The sequence below is a fragment of the Aureobasidium namibiae genome (genome assembly GCF_000721765.1).
Source record: "Aureobasidium namibiae CBS 147.97 unplaced genomic scaffold scaffold_10, whole genome shotgun sequence".
In the NCBI taxonomy this organism is placed as follows: domain Eukaryota; kingdom Fungi; phylum Ascomycota; class Dothideomycetes; order Dothideales; family Saccotheciaceae; genus Aureobasidium; species Aureobasidium namibiae.
The window spans coordinates 45,803-58,392 of NW_013581199.1; the positions used below are offsets into that span (position 1 = coordinate 45,803).

General features: G+C 51.5%; 5 protein-coding genes across 5 annotated transcripts; 2 read left to right on the forward strand and 3 right to left on the reverse strand.

Annotated features, from left to right (window-relative positions):
• Positions 1–1,248: 1,248 nt before the first annotated feature.
• M436DRAFT_23904 (uncharacterized protein) lies at positions 1,249–2,594 on the reverse strand (the record flags this gene model as incomplete). The annotated part of the gene is made up of 3 exons (XM_013571040.1): positions 1,249–2,215; positions 2,265–2,376; positions 2,432–2,594. Coding segments are annotated over 3 exons (1,242 nt in total), but the record flags the coding sequence as incomplete, so codon positions are not given.
• Positions 2,595–3,152: 558 nt separating this feature from the next.
• Positions 3,153–4,683, reverse strand: M436DRAFT_73282 (NAD-dependent methanol dehydrogenase; the record flags this gene model as incomplete). The annotated part of the gene is made up of 2 exons (XM_013571299.1): positions 3,153–4,221; positions 4,280–4,683. The coding sequence occupies 2 exons, from the start codon at positions 4,681–4,683 to the stop codon at positions 3,153–3,155; spliced, it is 1,473 nt and encodes a 490-aa protein (XP_013426753.1).
• A 1,147-nt stretch (positions 4,684–5,830) lies between these two features.
• On the reverse strand, positions 5,831–7,624 carry M436DRAFT_73283 (uncharacterized protein; the record flags this gene model as incomplete). Its single annotated transcript, XM_013571300.1, has 2 exons — positions 5,831–7,515; positions 7,564–7,624. The coding sequence occupies 2 exons, from the start codon at positions 7,622–7,624 to the stop codon at positions 5,831–5,833; spliced, it is 1,746 nt and encodes a 581-aa protein (XP_013426754.1).
• Positions 7,625–8,059: 435 nt separating this feature from the next.
• On the forward strand, positions 8,060–9,294 carry M436DRAFT_73284 (kinase-like protein; the record flags this gene model as incomplete). Its single annotated transcript, XM_013571301.1, has 2 exons — positions 8,060–8,158; positions 8,341–9,294. 2 exons carry the CDS (start codon positions 8,060–8,062, stop codon positions 9,292–9,294), a joined length of 1,053 nt encoding a protein of 350 aa, XP_013426755.1.
• A 1,383-nt stretch (positions 9,295–10,677) lies between these two features.
• Positions 10,678–12,513, forward strand: M436DRAFT_47968 (uridine permease-like protein Fui1; the record flags this gene model as incomplete). The annotated part of the gene is made up of 3 exons (XM_013571056.1): positions 10,678–10,865; positions 10,918–12,023; positions 12,083–12,513. 3 exons carry the CDS (start codon positions 10,678–10,680, stop codon positions 12,511–12,513), a joined length of 1,725 nt encoding a protein of 574 aa, XP_013426510.1.
• Between the last annotated feature and the right edge of the window lie 77 nt (positions 12,514–12,590).

Below are 12,590 nucleotides of genomic sequence, written 5' to 3' on the forward strand. Positions count from 1 at the left end.
AGGTGGTGCCTTGATGCATCGCGCGCTCTGGCCGCCTCCGCATTTGCTTCCCGCGTCCGAACGTCTGATGACGCGCTGCCAAGCTCAGCCACATTTGTACCAGCCTCAGTCCATTCCTCCGCATCTCGTGCGCACATCAACTGTGGACAACACTTTGAGTAGCAGGGGGTAGCTCTGATTGTAGTATTACATGTTACTTCGTCTGTATAACGTCTCATGTAGCTAGCAGGGCTTCCAGCCTCTCATTCCAAAACCCGCCTCATGCTTTTACTCCATGTTGGTTCGTCAAGTGATCGATTCTCGTTTCTTCTTCTATGCACCTCTGTCTGCGACGCGGCTTCTGTTCCTGAATGCGCTTCCTTGAGTAGCATCCAATTGTGTGAAACAGCTGTGTTCGCCGCACGTACTTCATGTTATCGTTTTCTTCGTTCACGTCTGAGTCTCACCACCACCGGGAGCTGCGCCCGATGAAGGTCCACGGCCAGCACCGCCTCTGCCTCCACGGCCACCACGCTCCAAACCGCCACGGCCACGTCCTCCACGACCGCCACGTCCACTGCGGGCACCTTCGCTGTCGGATTGCCCACTACGGTATCCGCTCTGCTGGCCTGATGCTGTGCGTGAGCTGCCCCAGGTGCCGGCCTGGAAACCACCACGCGACGGGCGTTGCTTGAACTCACTGATTCTCAGTGTTGAGTACTTGCTGTCTGATGCAGGGCTGCGCTTCAAGATCTCTTGCATCTCTTCAGGCGAGTTGAAGTGTGCGATCCAGAAGCCCTTGCTAGTTCTCTCCAGCTTGACGATCTTCTTCTGATCTTCCTCGCTGAAGATTTGGCGCACATCAGCCTCGTCATCCGTGCCGTTGATGGGAGGAATGAAGATTGACTGGCTCTTGGGAGGCTCTTGGGCCTTGGGAGTGCTGTCAGTGGCGGGTGTGACAGAAGCCTTCTCTTCAGCCTTTGCAGGTGCGGGGGTGCCGTTCGTTGAGGCCGGAGGCTGAGGAGTTGCAACGGGCTTAGTAGGCGCAGGAGATGGCACTTGTTGAGGAGTAGCGACGGGGGGTCTAGCGGTCTGGTGAGGTCCAGGACCACGCGAAGGTGCGTTTCCGGGAGCGGGAGCCGATGCGGGAGCGACAGGGCCGGAAGGAGTAGGGGCATTGCTAGGAGTGGGTGCCGGTGCGGTGGCTGGGGCGGCAGGTTGTTGAGTAGCCTGAGCTGCTTGAGCGGGCTGTGCAGGGCGCTGAGCGGGCTTTCCGGCGCGGTGTGAAAAGTTGAAACCTTGAGCCTTCATCTCGGTGCCAATTCTGCCCTGATCAATGTCGAGCAGCAGCCAGCCAAAGGCGGCATCGGCCAAGTTGAAGTTCCACATGTTCTTGAAGGCGCTCTCATCGACAACACCACCCTGGGGACCAGTGTAGCCGCCACCGAAGGGGTTGCCGCCGTTTGCGACAGAGGGCATCTTCGAAACCAGCTCAAGGGCGTTGCTGAGCAGGCGCTGTTGCGACTCGTTCTCGGAAACAGCAGGCTCGACCTCGCTCTTGACAGTCTCCCAGACGTCGTTGAAAGAGGCCTTGGAAGCTGCCAACTTGCCGCGGTAGTGATCCAGAGTAGGGTTGACACTGAATTCGTTGTAGGAGCTGCCGTAACGGAAGTGCAAGCCAGCCGAAATGGAGAAGTCAGCCTTGAGGGCCACGGCCAGCTGGTTTAGCAGACCTTCACGAGCAGGCGATGCGTGGGTGACGAAAACACGGGTCTCGGTGGGGTCATAGACACGGTTTGCCGTGTCGATGAGCTCGCCAATCTGCAGGAGCGTAGTCCACATTGTTCCCTGTCCTCCAGCGATTGTGGTACGACCTTCGCCGTTGTCGAACAGCTTGTGCATAACAACGGCACCTCCAAGACCCAACAAGCGCAGCTTGACACCGCCAATGTCGAGCAGGCGAGCGTGCGACTCATCGATGACGAACAGGTTGTTGATCTTGTATTCTCCTGAGCGCAGCTTCTCCAAGACCGAGACGTCTTCACATGCACCCCAAACTGTGTAGACAGGCTTCTCGAGTGTGTAGGTGCCGTTCAGGAATTGCGGGAGTTCTGAAAGAGGCAGGTTCTCGCGCTGGAAGCGCTCCTTGATCGAGGATTGGGCGGGGGCGCGGGCAATGTCATTCTTGACACCATCGTTGAGGAGGGGTGAGTATTGCGCAACATGCTTGAGAGTCCTGACTGCGGTTAGTCGATGTGTGGGAGAGGTTGAGCGAGGCAGCTCACTTCTCAGCGATGCGATCGAGGGAGGTATTGTCATAGAAACCAAAGTCACCGGTGTGGATGATGTAGTCGGCTCTTGCGGTGCGTGCGAGTTCATTCAAGGATCTAAGGTTGCCTGGCCCACACGTTCAGCGTCGCTTTCTTCTCGTTCAAGTGCGCGGTCTGCTCACCTCGCACATCGGCGATACACAGGACTCTGGCGCCGCCAGCCTGGACCACGCGACCTTGGTTAGGGAGGAGTGGCGTCGCTCCGGGGACGGGGCCGGATGCTTGAGCGGAAGTGCCGTTCGGGACGTAAGCCTGGCTGTATGAGCGCGGTTGAGTAGGTGGTTGCTAGACCAGCATCAGCATGGATGGAGTAGCAAACACAAGAGGCGCAAAATGCGGACTCACAGCCATGAGGGATGGGTTCGAGCGAGGTGTGATGCGCTTTGTCGAGGGGTATCAAATTAAGAAAACAGATAGCAAAGCAGAATTACGACAAGGAGTACACAAGTCCTTAATCAGATGAACAACGAGAAAGAAGGCGGAGTTGAATGTTTGCCAGGAGAAGTGAGCTTCCACGTCCGTCGTTTACTCCTGCCACCCGAGCAGCTGTGCCATCTGAGGCGCTCGCCGCGTCTTGGCGCAACCTCCGGGCCGCCAAGCCATTTGATCCTCATTGCTCCTCCTAACACCTAATGCGAACAGATGATTGTCACAGATACGTGTTAGATGATGGTATGTAGTTGATGATACAAGTAGTCACATTGTCTTACGCATATCGGTCTGTCAGTCTGTTGATATCAATGTTCAAGCATCTCCAAGCCATCATCGCCTTCCTTCGTCCAAGCTCCAGATCGGCCCAGCCTCCTGTTTCCATGACCTTCTCATCCTGCCTTCATCTCCATCTCAATAGTCCATGGCATCCTCGAAGAGCTGCTTCAATTGTGCTCTTTCCCCGTCCACGTTCTGCATGTCCAAGCTGGGTGCCAGCATGAGTACTCTTGCCTGTGGCATGGTTCCTTCTACCAGCTGGTCGATGTCGCTGTTGCCGAAGCCCAAATCCTTCAGTCCTCTAGGCTGATCACCCAAGTCTACCAAAAATTTGGCCAGCGCCTCACTCAAAACTTCTCCGGCGCTTTCCTTCTTAACTTGGCTAATGTCCACACCAAAACACTCTGCTGCCGCAAGATGTCTTTCTGGGTTGCTTGGTCCAGTGAACTTGAACACAGCGGGTGCGGTGACAGCAACGCTGACACCGTGAGGAATGATCGGATGGTCGACCTCGTAACCATTGTGCTTGTAGCCTGGATTTTGACCACTGACAGGGTAGCTCATGCCGTGGCATAGATGAACACCTGCATTACCGAAACCAACACCTGCCAGAGTTGCTGCCAACAGCATCTTGCTCTGTGCTTCGTGATCGTCCGGATCCTTGACTGCTCTAGGCAAGTACTTGACAGTGTCTCTCAATGCCTGTAAGCTGAAGATGTCTGAGATGGGGTTGGCACCCTGGTATGCTGGTCGCTCGATTGGGTTGCGAGGTCTTGGTACACGCTCGTGGTAGGGGATGGCTGTCCAGGACTCCAGAGAGTGACAAAGAACGTCCAGACCACTTGAAGCATGCACGGCAGAAGGCATAGTACGGGTGTTGAGAGGATCACATATACCAAGGGTCGGCTTCAGGTTGCGATGTGCAATGCCCGTCTTTGCCTTCTTCGATACTAGATCGAAGATGGCAGTACCCGTCGTCTCTGAACCAGTTCCTGCTGTTGTGGGTACCGCGACAAGCGGCTTCAGCTTGCCCTGAATGGGTAGTCCTTTTCCGAGTGGGGCATTGACGAAGTCTAGGAAGTCGGCTTCAGGGAACGAGGTGTATAGGTTCATGAGCTTCGCTGTGTCGATCACTGAGCCACCACCAACAGCGAGGAAGGCGTCCGGAGCGTAAGGTTTGGCGAATGCGATTGCTTCCTTGATGCTACATGCAGGTCAGTAACCAAGTCTTCCTCTACTCAACCTCATGCGACAAGACTTACGAATGGTCCTTGGGCTCGACACGACACTTGCTGTATATCTCGTACTTGATGCCTTCCCTGTCCAAACCTTCTTGGACTTGCTTCATGGCAGTCAAGTGTAAGACGGTGCCATCAGTCACGATCATGACCTTCTTGGCTCCCATGTTCTTGAAGTCCATGCCAACCTCCTTGGTGCAACCGGGCCCAAAGCGAATGCTCGATGCTGCCATCTCGAAGGCATACTCCTTCTGTTGCGAGTAATCGACAGGCGTGGCAAGAGCGCGTCGTCCTTGGGAGATGCTCAGAGGGTTGTGATGGTGTCCTGGGTTGCTGTGGCATGGGCATCCTGGACCGTGTGTGCCCACTGCACGTAAGAGATTGAGCGCTCTTACTGCTCTGGATGGTGCTATGCGTATGGCTGCCATGGTTTCGAATGCAGATCACAAAAGAAGATACAGAAAGGAATTCAAGGCCTCGAGAGGACATGTTTTGACATGCATCATCGGATCATGGTTGTGGGGTAGCGGGTATTGCGGGCAGGCCTCTGCTGCGGGGCCCTAACAGATTGGGTATACCGCTCAGCCGTCTGGCTCGATGATCAACCTCCCTGCACGTTTGCAGAGCCGAAGCAAATATCGGCGGCGCGAGACAATACCTGAACGCTATAACCAGACCTTCTTTCTCAGCAATTCTGTCACTCTCGTTGTTCATGATAGCGATTGCTTGAAGCATAAGCCGAGGCATCGTTGACCCCACAATCTGGCCTTCACACCCTGGGAAACTTTCAAGATGAACCGCGATGTCGGCGAAACTCTATCTGCTCGTTCTCAAGGTCGACGTCCAAAAAGCTCTAGCAAACCCTGACCACCCACTGCGTGAATTGAGGTTCATCATATCAAAGCAAGCATACCGCACCTATGCTTATCATGCTTCGGATGAACTGAGACGAATGGGAAGATACGACGATGCGGCTAGGCTCGACAGAGCACGCGAAAAAGTCCTTCCTCGGTCACGAGATTATGGGGATCGTCCGGACAGAGAGGGTATCCTTGCACAAGGGAAACCTGCCAAAAAACTACCGTTTCCAAAGTTTAAATAAGACAATCTAGAAGAGTATATCAACTCTGGTCGTCACTGCGCGTCTTCGACATTTCTCGGCTTTTGTGGCATAATCTTCGATACTCTCGTGCTCGTGGTATTGCTCGCCTCGCTCTGCAGGATGGCAAACGACAGAGCAGTCATGGTCTGCCTGTTCAGGCTACGGTCTATGCATCCTTGGAGACGTATTGCAAGAGCTTATCGAGAGATACCAGCACCCATCCTGGACAGAAACGACCGTGGTAATCGCAATACAAACCAAGCATCTTTCACGCACGATCAGGGGTTTTCCCAATCGAGTGTCATCCCTGCATCAACCACAAAAGAATCTATACACAAGATATGAATATCAACGCAGAAATTAGCAAAGTCTCAGCAGCAATAAGATGAAGCAAAGATGAAACAGCCAGTTACAAAAAAAACAGTGAATGTTCGATTACTGAAAAACTCAATGCACATGTCTATAACCTCGTCTCAAGTCATGATCTCCTTCAACGGATCCACCACAACCTCGATAAAAGATCGCTGGAGCAGAGCAGATACATAAGGATTAGCCTCATCAACATCCTCACTCAAGCCAAAAGCTGGCAGTCCTTCTATACAAGCCCTGGTGGCTTTGGCGTATCCATCATTCATGTTCAGACGCACTTGCTCGAGAATGGTGTTGCTGTCCAGAATGCGAGTTCGGGTGTCCTGTCTCTCATTGTCTAAGGCAGAATCTCGACCAGAGTGTAGAGACTGGAGGATTTGATCGATGGGCTTCCAGAGGGCAATCTCGATCAGGATGATGCCAAGGCTGTAGATGTCGTAAGATTTACGATATCCACTCTTTCTTTCTGTGTCGAGATATGTCGGATGACAGTAAAGGGCCCACTTGCTATCGTGAGGAGGTCCACTTGATGTGAATGAATCATTGGATGGCCTAGAGAATCCAAAGCCAGATATGGACAACCGCCTTGAACTCTCGTGGCCTGCAATTGCGGTCTTGTTAAATACAACACCAGCGCTTCGGAGACCTTTGTGTAGCCAGTTTACAGCATGCAGATACAATAAGCTTTCCGCGACCTGATGTGCGATCGCAGATCTGTCGATGCTAGACTCGACTTGATTGAACCAGGACAACAGTGATTCTGATTCATCCGATAAGGAGTCCAGGACAATTCCAAATCGAGCCTCGACTGGGTCTTCAACATATCCCAGGCATGTTGGAAGGCGAAACTCATCGGGTCGATCTGGCTGACTGAGCAACCAAGCCAATCTTTCCACGTTCTGAACACTCTGGGGGTCGGGCTGAGATTTGGTGCCCTGATATTCTCTCCACTCGATCCAGACCGGTTTCTGAGCAAAGGTCGCCAGCGATCGGAGCCCATCGTCCACATTCACCAGGATACGCAAGGTAGAGGTGTCACACGATTGCAGGAGCAATGATTTATGAGCTCCGATATTACTCATTCGGATGGCGAAAGCAGTAACTCTCTGCACAGTGGTATCGTGACGGCTGTTCTCTTTCTGAGCAGCTAACACGACTCTCATGTCCTCAAGATCCTTGGTGAGCTGGAGCATTTCAAGCGACACTTTTTGTCTCGACGAAAGAGCCTGGTCCATTCTATCGTCAGGAATTATGCCATACAAGCAATCGGTCAGCGCCTTAATCTCGTCGAGTCCCACGCGGAATCGCTTGTGATCTTTGATGGCCCAGACCAGTCGCTTTGGATCTTTTGATACCACAAAAACGTCCTCTCTAATTCGGACTAGATGTTCCAGGAATCGCTTTTGTTTGGTAGAACTAGGAGCTGTCTTATCACTGAATACCGCTATGACCTCGCGGTGGACTGAGTCAACCGCGGGTGATGGACCCGAAATGTCAAGGCTACGGGCAGTGTTCGACCTCAGGCTCGACTTGGACCCACCAGGTGGTGAGCTATAGTACTTTGTCAGCCCGGCGAGATGTTCCAGTTCTGCTTTGATCAGTCCAAGGGCATCCACTATTAGAATTTCGTTGGCTTTGACGTGCGATGCATCATCTGGTGAGTCGTCTGTATCAGACAGCCCGGCTAACTCTCCCCATCTGAATAGTCTGGATTGCTCGAACTTCAGGCGTAGAACGAGGGTCTTAATATCGCGATCTGCATTTGCTGCGCACCGGAATAGTTTGTATCCTGCAGTGTATCAGTGAAGCTCCATGTGTCCTCAGATCTATGACTAGCCTTCAAGAGCCGCTCCAAAAAGCTGCAGCGCCAAAGAAGTTGCTCCGATGCCAGCATCCATGGCGAGAACGAAACAGCGATGGCGAAGAAAGAGCCTGAACTCTGAGGCATTTCTGATGTCGGTCAACCAGATTTATGATACCTTGACGCAAAGGATGATTGCTAGGCTAATTGTTCCGGGGAGTTTACTCAAACTGGGCCGATGTTTGAGAAGCATGCAATGGCGCCAGCTTGAAGTCTTGTTCGTACCGCAGTCGCTTGATCCGAGACGTGCTGTGTCGTGATAGGTTGGATACTATATTCGTTATCGAAGGACTATGCAGGATGGCCTGTACTAATGGCGTGGCTAGCAAATGTGCCACTTATTGGTCAGACGTAACTGAAGGATTCGTTTGACAGCAATTGGGTGGTATATCTGCCGCGGGCTCTATCTTGGCGGGCGGCTAAAGCACTATAGCATGCAGGGCTTCATCACGCTCTGCAATTTGGCGTCGGGATGTGCCTCAGGTTAAAGCTTCCATGTATCCAGCCTAAGGACTATGTCCGGCAGACTAACTTTCCCGCGAATTCCGAGCTGGCTTCTATTCGAGTGACTGTATGCGAAGACCCGACGTCCTAAGCTTCTCGAACAAGAGTTCCCTCGATATGAGCCGATACAGACATGCCTCGAGCCTTACGCTAGCACAGTACCTGGAAGATCCTCCAAAGTTCTACTTTCCAAACGGGCATGGACTCCCGGGTTCTGTTGTTGGATCAAACTATGAGTTGATCGCCAAGCATCATCTGAACACGCTATTGAAATGGAGTGACAAGTCCACTATCCTTCTCGCTCAGCTCGTTACAGAAGATGGTAACCAGGAACTTGTAGCTGCAAAGATAATGCAACACCCTCCGGACAAGGATAAATTGACAAACGAGCTCGACATACTCCAAAGCCTACGCCACGAGCATATCGCCGCCATTCTCGGAAACTTCTCCATATCCCATCCTAATGGAACACGATACGGGCTCTTGGTGTTTCCCCTCGCTGTTGAAGATCTCCAAACCTCGTTGGAGACAATTTCGGCGCACAACAAAGCTCACCAGAAGGCAACCTCAGTGTGGCCTTCCTACCAAAATGCACACAAGCTTCTGCCGTACTTCGCCTGCCTTTGCAAAACTGTGCTGTTTCTCCATAAGCAGCCCCGGCCCGTCAAGCATCGAGACATCAAGCCCGCGAACATTTTGATTGACAGGGTCGGAAATGTCGTCCTTGCTGATTTTGACATCTCGGGAGCTTATGACGATGTCGGATCAGCGATATCATACGGCAGATACGACGGAACCCGCATGTATTCTTCAATAGACGTATGGAGTTCCTCGGTACAGAACAATCCGAAAAACGGCAAACGAGGACTGGAGTGGGATGTTGTCAGTCTAGGATTTGTCTTTCTGGAGATGGCGACCGTGTTATTTGGTAGGACCTTGGAGGAGATGCGGGATCGTATGAAAAAACGTTCTGAGTATGGGGTTTTGAGAGTGATGTACTCAGATGCGCTAGGGGACATAAAGAAATGGCTCGATGATCTCGGGGAGGCCCCTGGCCAGTTTTTGCGATTGACTGATGTCAATCAGGATGACGCCAGGAAGTTTTTGAGGGCAATCGAGGACATGACTTCGTCCAAGCAATACGATGACGAATCGCTTGAACGTGCCTGGAAGACTTTTAGATGTCTTTCTAACCATTGCTGACCTATATCCCAGTCCTTGTGAGAAGCTTCAGAAAGGCTCGCTCAGTAAAGACTGACAACATAGTTTTCGAGGATGGGCGTGCCTTCCATGGTTAACCGTCGCATCGTTGCATATCTTGGGGCTCAAGGCCCACCTGTGAGCAACATGGTCCATAGTGCAGCCATCGGTGCAGTACCAGAGGACCACTGCGTTAGTTGAGACCACAGCAGTAATATCATCACAATTTCATCTAGACTTCCACCTGAACTTGGTACACTCCTTGAATTGGCAAATGGTAGAAGATGTGGGCAGGCTCAACACGGCTGGATAACGCTGGCTCGTCAGGTATATCAGTGTTGTAGCGCTCTTTTCGACTTATTGAGCACGATTATCTGTCGGAGAGAGCGAATCCAACCAGTGTTCTAGCGTAGGTCTCCAGCTGATCATACAGCCCATGAACCATGCGGAACTTCTCGGCTTCTGTCAATGTTCCTTTGCCGATGGGACTAGCAAGGTCCAATCAACCGTTTATCCTGATCTTGTCGAGGTCTTTTGGATTCAGGACGTTCTTGACTTGGAGGTGCTGTCTGTCATATTGAGCCCTCAGCCAGCAAACACGAGTGGAAAGGAAAACCCCGTTTGGCCAACCGCCTAGTCCGACAAGGCATCGTAACGCTGAATTCTGCTTCGCTGAACAGTCATCTGTGTCGGGAGAAAGGCCCAACTTTGCGGTCTCAGCCTGCTCGTTTAGATGATGGCTGCAATTGCCAGTATATTTTCCCTTAAGCGCAGGCAAATGGAATGCACCTGAATTTCGAACCAAATCATGCGCTGTTCATGCCATTAAGATATTGATATGTTGCAATTCAATTGTGGTCAGGCGAAGTGCTGGAGGTAATGCGATGTTCGACAGCGCTTGGGCATGCTTTGCCGGACCAGACCAACACTTCTGTCAACTCATCTGCGTTGGCAACGGCATCCCACCATGCGCGGGTCTTCCAACCCTCTTTGTACTCTAAAATGTCTCTTTTATTGTCGTGCAAACAACGTACGATTTGCTATCAAGCCGATATCGCTCTTTGTCATGACAGTGAGATACCGTCTGACGCGCTGAACTGCAAGTATAAGCAAGAGCGAACGAGGACAAGCTTCCGAGATAAGCATCCATCCCCACCTTCCTCTTATCCAATACTACACCCTGCTTGAAGCTTAGCTTCTGTCTTGTGCAGACAACATGACGACCCCAGAGATAAGGAATGAGTCCGTCGCCTGTCTCGGGCAGCGGCACTGATTTGCGGTTGGGGTCGATGGAGATATCGCATCTACTTCCGTACGCAAGAGTAGCATAAGTATCAGTCGCTTTTCTTTGATCTCGTCTTGACTCCGTAAGTTGTGGTAACGACTATGGTTCTCCCATCAAAAGCCGCCTTTTCTTCGAAAGACACCATCAGGAAGAGATGCACAACTCTCGAAGCTTGGGCACTACCCAAGCAGGAATCGACAATTGCACCCGACTATGTCTGGACAAACAAAGATATGGATCCTGTGCCCATCTCTGACCAGACATGGGGCATGTGGACTTGGGTAGCATAGTAAGCTAAGCTGCCATGTCTGATACACTTCCATCACTGATGTTGGATGAAGTTGGGCAACCGATGTCATCAACCTAGGCACTTGGGAAACAGCTAGCTCGATCATCCAAGTCGGCTTGACCTGGCGCGATGCTATTCCTATCATGGCTGTTGGTTGTCTTTGCGTTGCCATTCCAGTTGTCCTCAACGGATCTATGGGTGCTCATCTCCATGTTCCGTTCAGCGTCATCGTCCGCTCTGGATTTGGTTACTACTTCGCCTATTTTTGTATTGCATCAAGATGTATCTTGGCCATGTTTTGGCTGGGCATACAGAGTGCAAACGGTGCTCTCGCCATGCAAATCATGATCATGGCTATCTGGCCCTCATTCGCTTCCTATGACTGGAAGGGACCAAACAACACCCTTTCTGAGAGCGGTGGCATCAGTACTGCTGGCATGATTGCCTACTTTTCCTTCTGGATCATCCAACTTCCAATGCTTCTGATTCCACCCACTCGACTACGCTACCTCTTCATTGTCAAGCTGATCGCGGCTCCTGTCACTGCCATTGCTACTCTAGGATATATGGTCCACAAAGCAGGTGGCAGCGGTGCTATCTTCTCGCAACCGGGCACAGTAACAGGAGATGCTAGAGTCTACCTCTGGTTAAGTTGCATGTCTTCGGTCACAGGTGTCTGGGCTACTCTAGCTGTCAACGTGGCAGACTTTAGTCGTTATGCCAAAGGACGTGCAGACGGAAAACCAAATCATGCACAATATGTCCAGTTGCCTGCTTTACCCATCCTTTTCACGCTATGCGGCGTTCTCGGTGTCATCACAACCTCAGCATCCAAAGTTGTTTACGGCGAGTTCTATTGGAATCCTCTCAATATCGTCGAGCAATGGCTCAAGAACGGACATGCCGGTAGGGCAGCAGCATTCTTTGCTGCGTTGAGCTGGTTCATTGCTCAAGTGGGCACAAATATCACTGGCAACTCTATCTCTGCAGCTAATGATCTCTGTGTCATGGCACCAAAGTATGTTAACATCAGACGTGGCTGTATTATCTCCGCTGTCGTTTCTTGTTGGGTCATGGTGCCGTGGAAGATTCTGTCTGATGCCGAAACATTCCTCAGCTTCATGTCTGGGTACTCGGTTTTCCTTGCTCCTATGGCTGGTCAGTCCTGAGAATCATCACAGACTATTGAAACAAATTCGCTGACCTTTTCGCCCCAGGCATCATCGCAGCCGACTATTGGCTGATTAAGCGCCGTCACATCGACGTACCGGCTCTGTACGATCCACACGGACGCTATCGATATCGCTATGGCGTCAATTGGCAAGGTCTTGCCGCTTTCCTTGTCGCTGTTTGTCCCAATCTTCCAGGTCTTGCGAACTCGATCAACGCCACCTCTATATCAGCTGGAGCTAAACATCTGTACTCTTTCGACTGGCTGTATGGTTTTGTGTCTAGCATTTTCGTTTACACGGTGCTGAGTAAGATTTTCCCTAGCAAGGAAGCGTTGATACCGAAGTCGATATATTCCCTGGAGGTTGTGGAGGGCAAAGAGATGGATTCGAGTAGAGACATCGAAAGCGAAAGCAGAGACATGTTTGAAAAGAGTGGAGGAAACGTCGAAGCTGTTGACTTTGGCAAGGTTCTTTGATGATGTCTTGTGTAGATAGACCATAGACTCTGAACTCATATAGACATCCTGAGCACACTGGTGTCTGATCATAATCT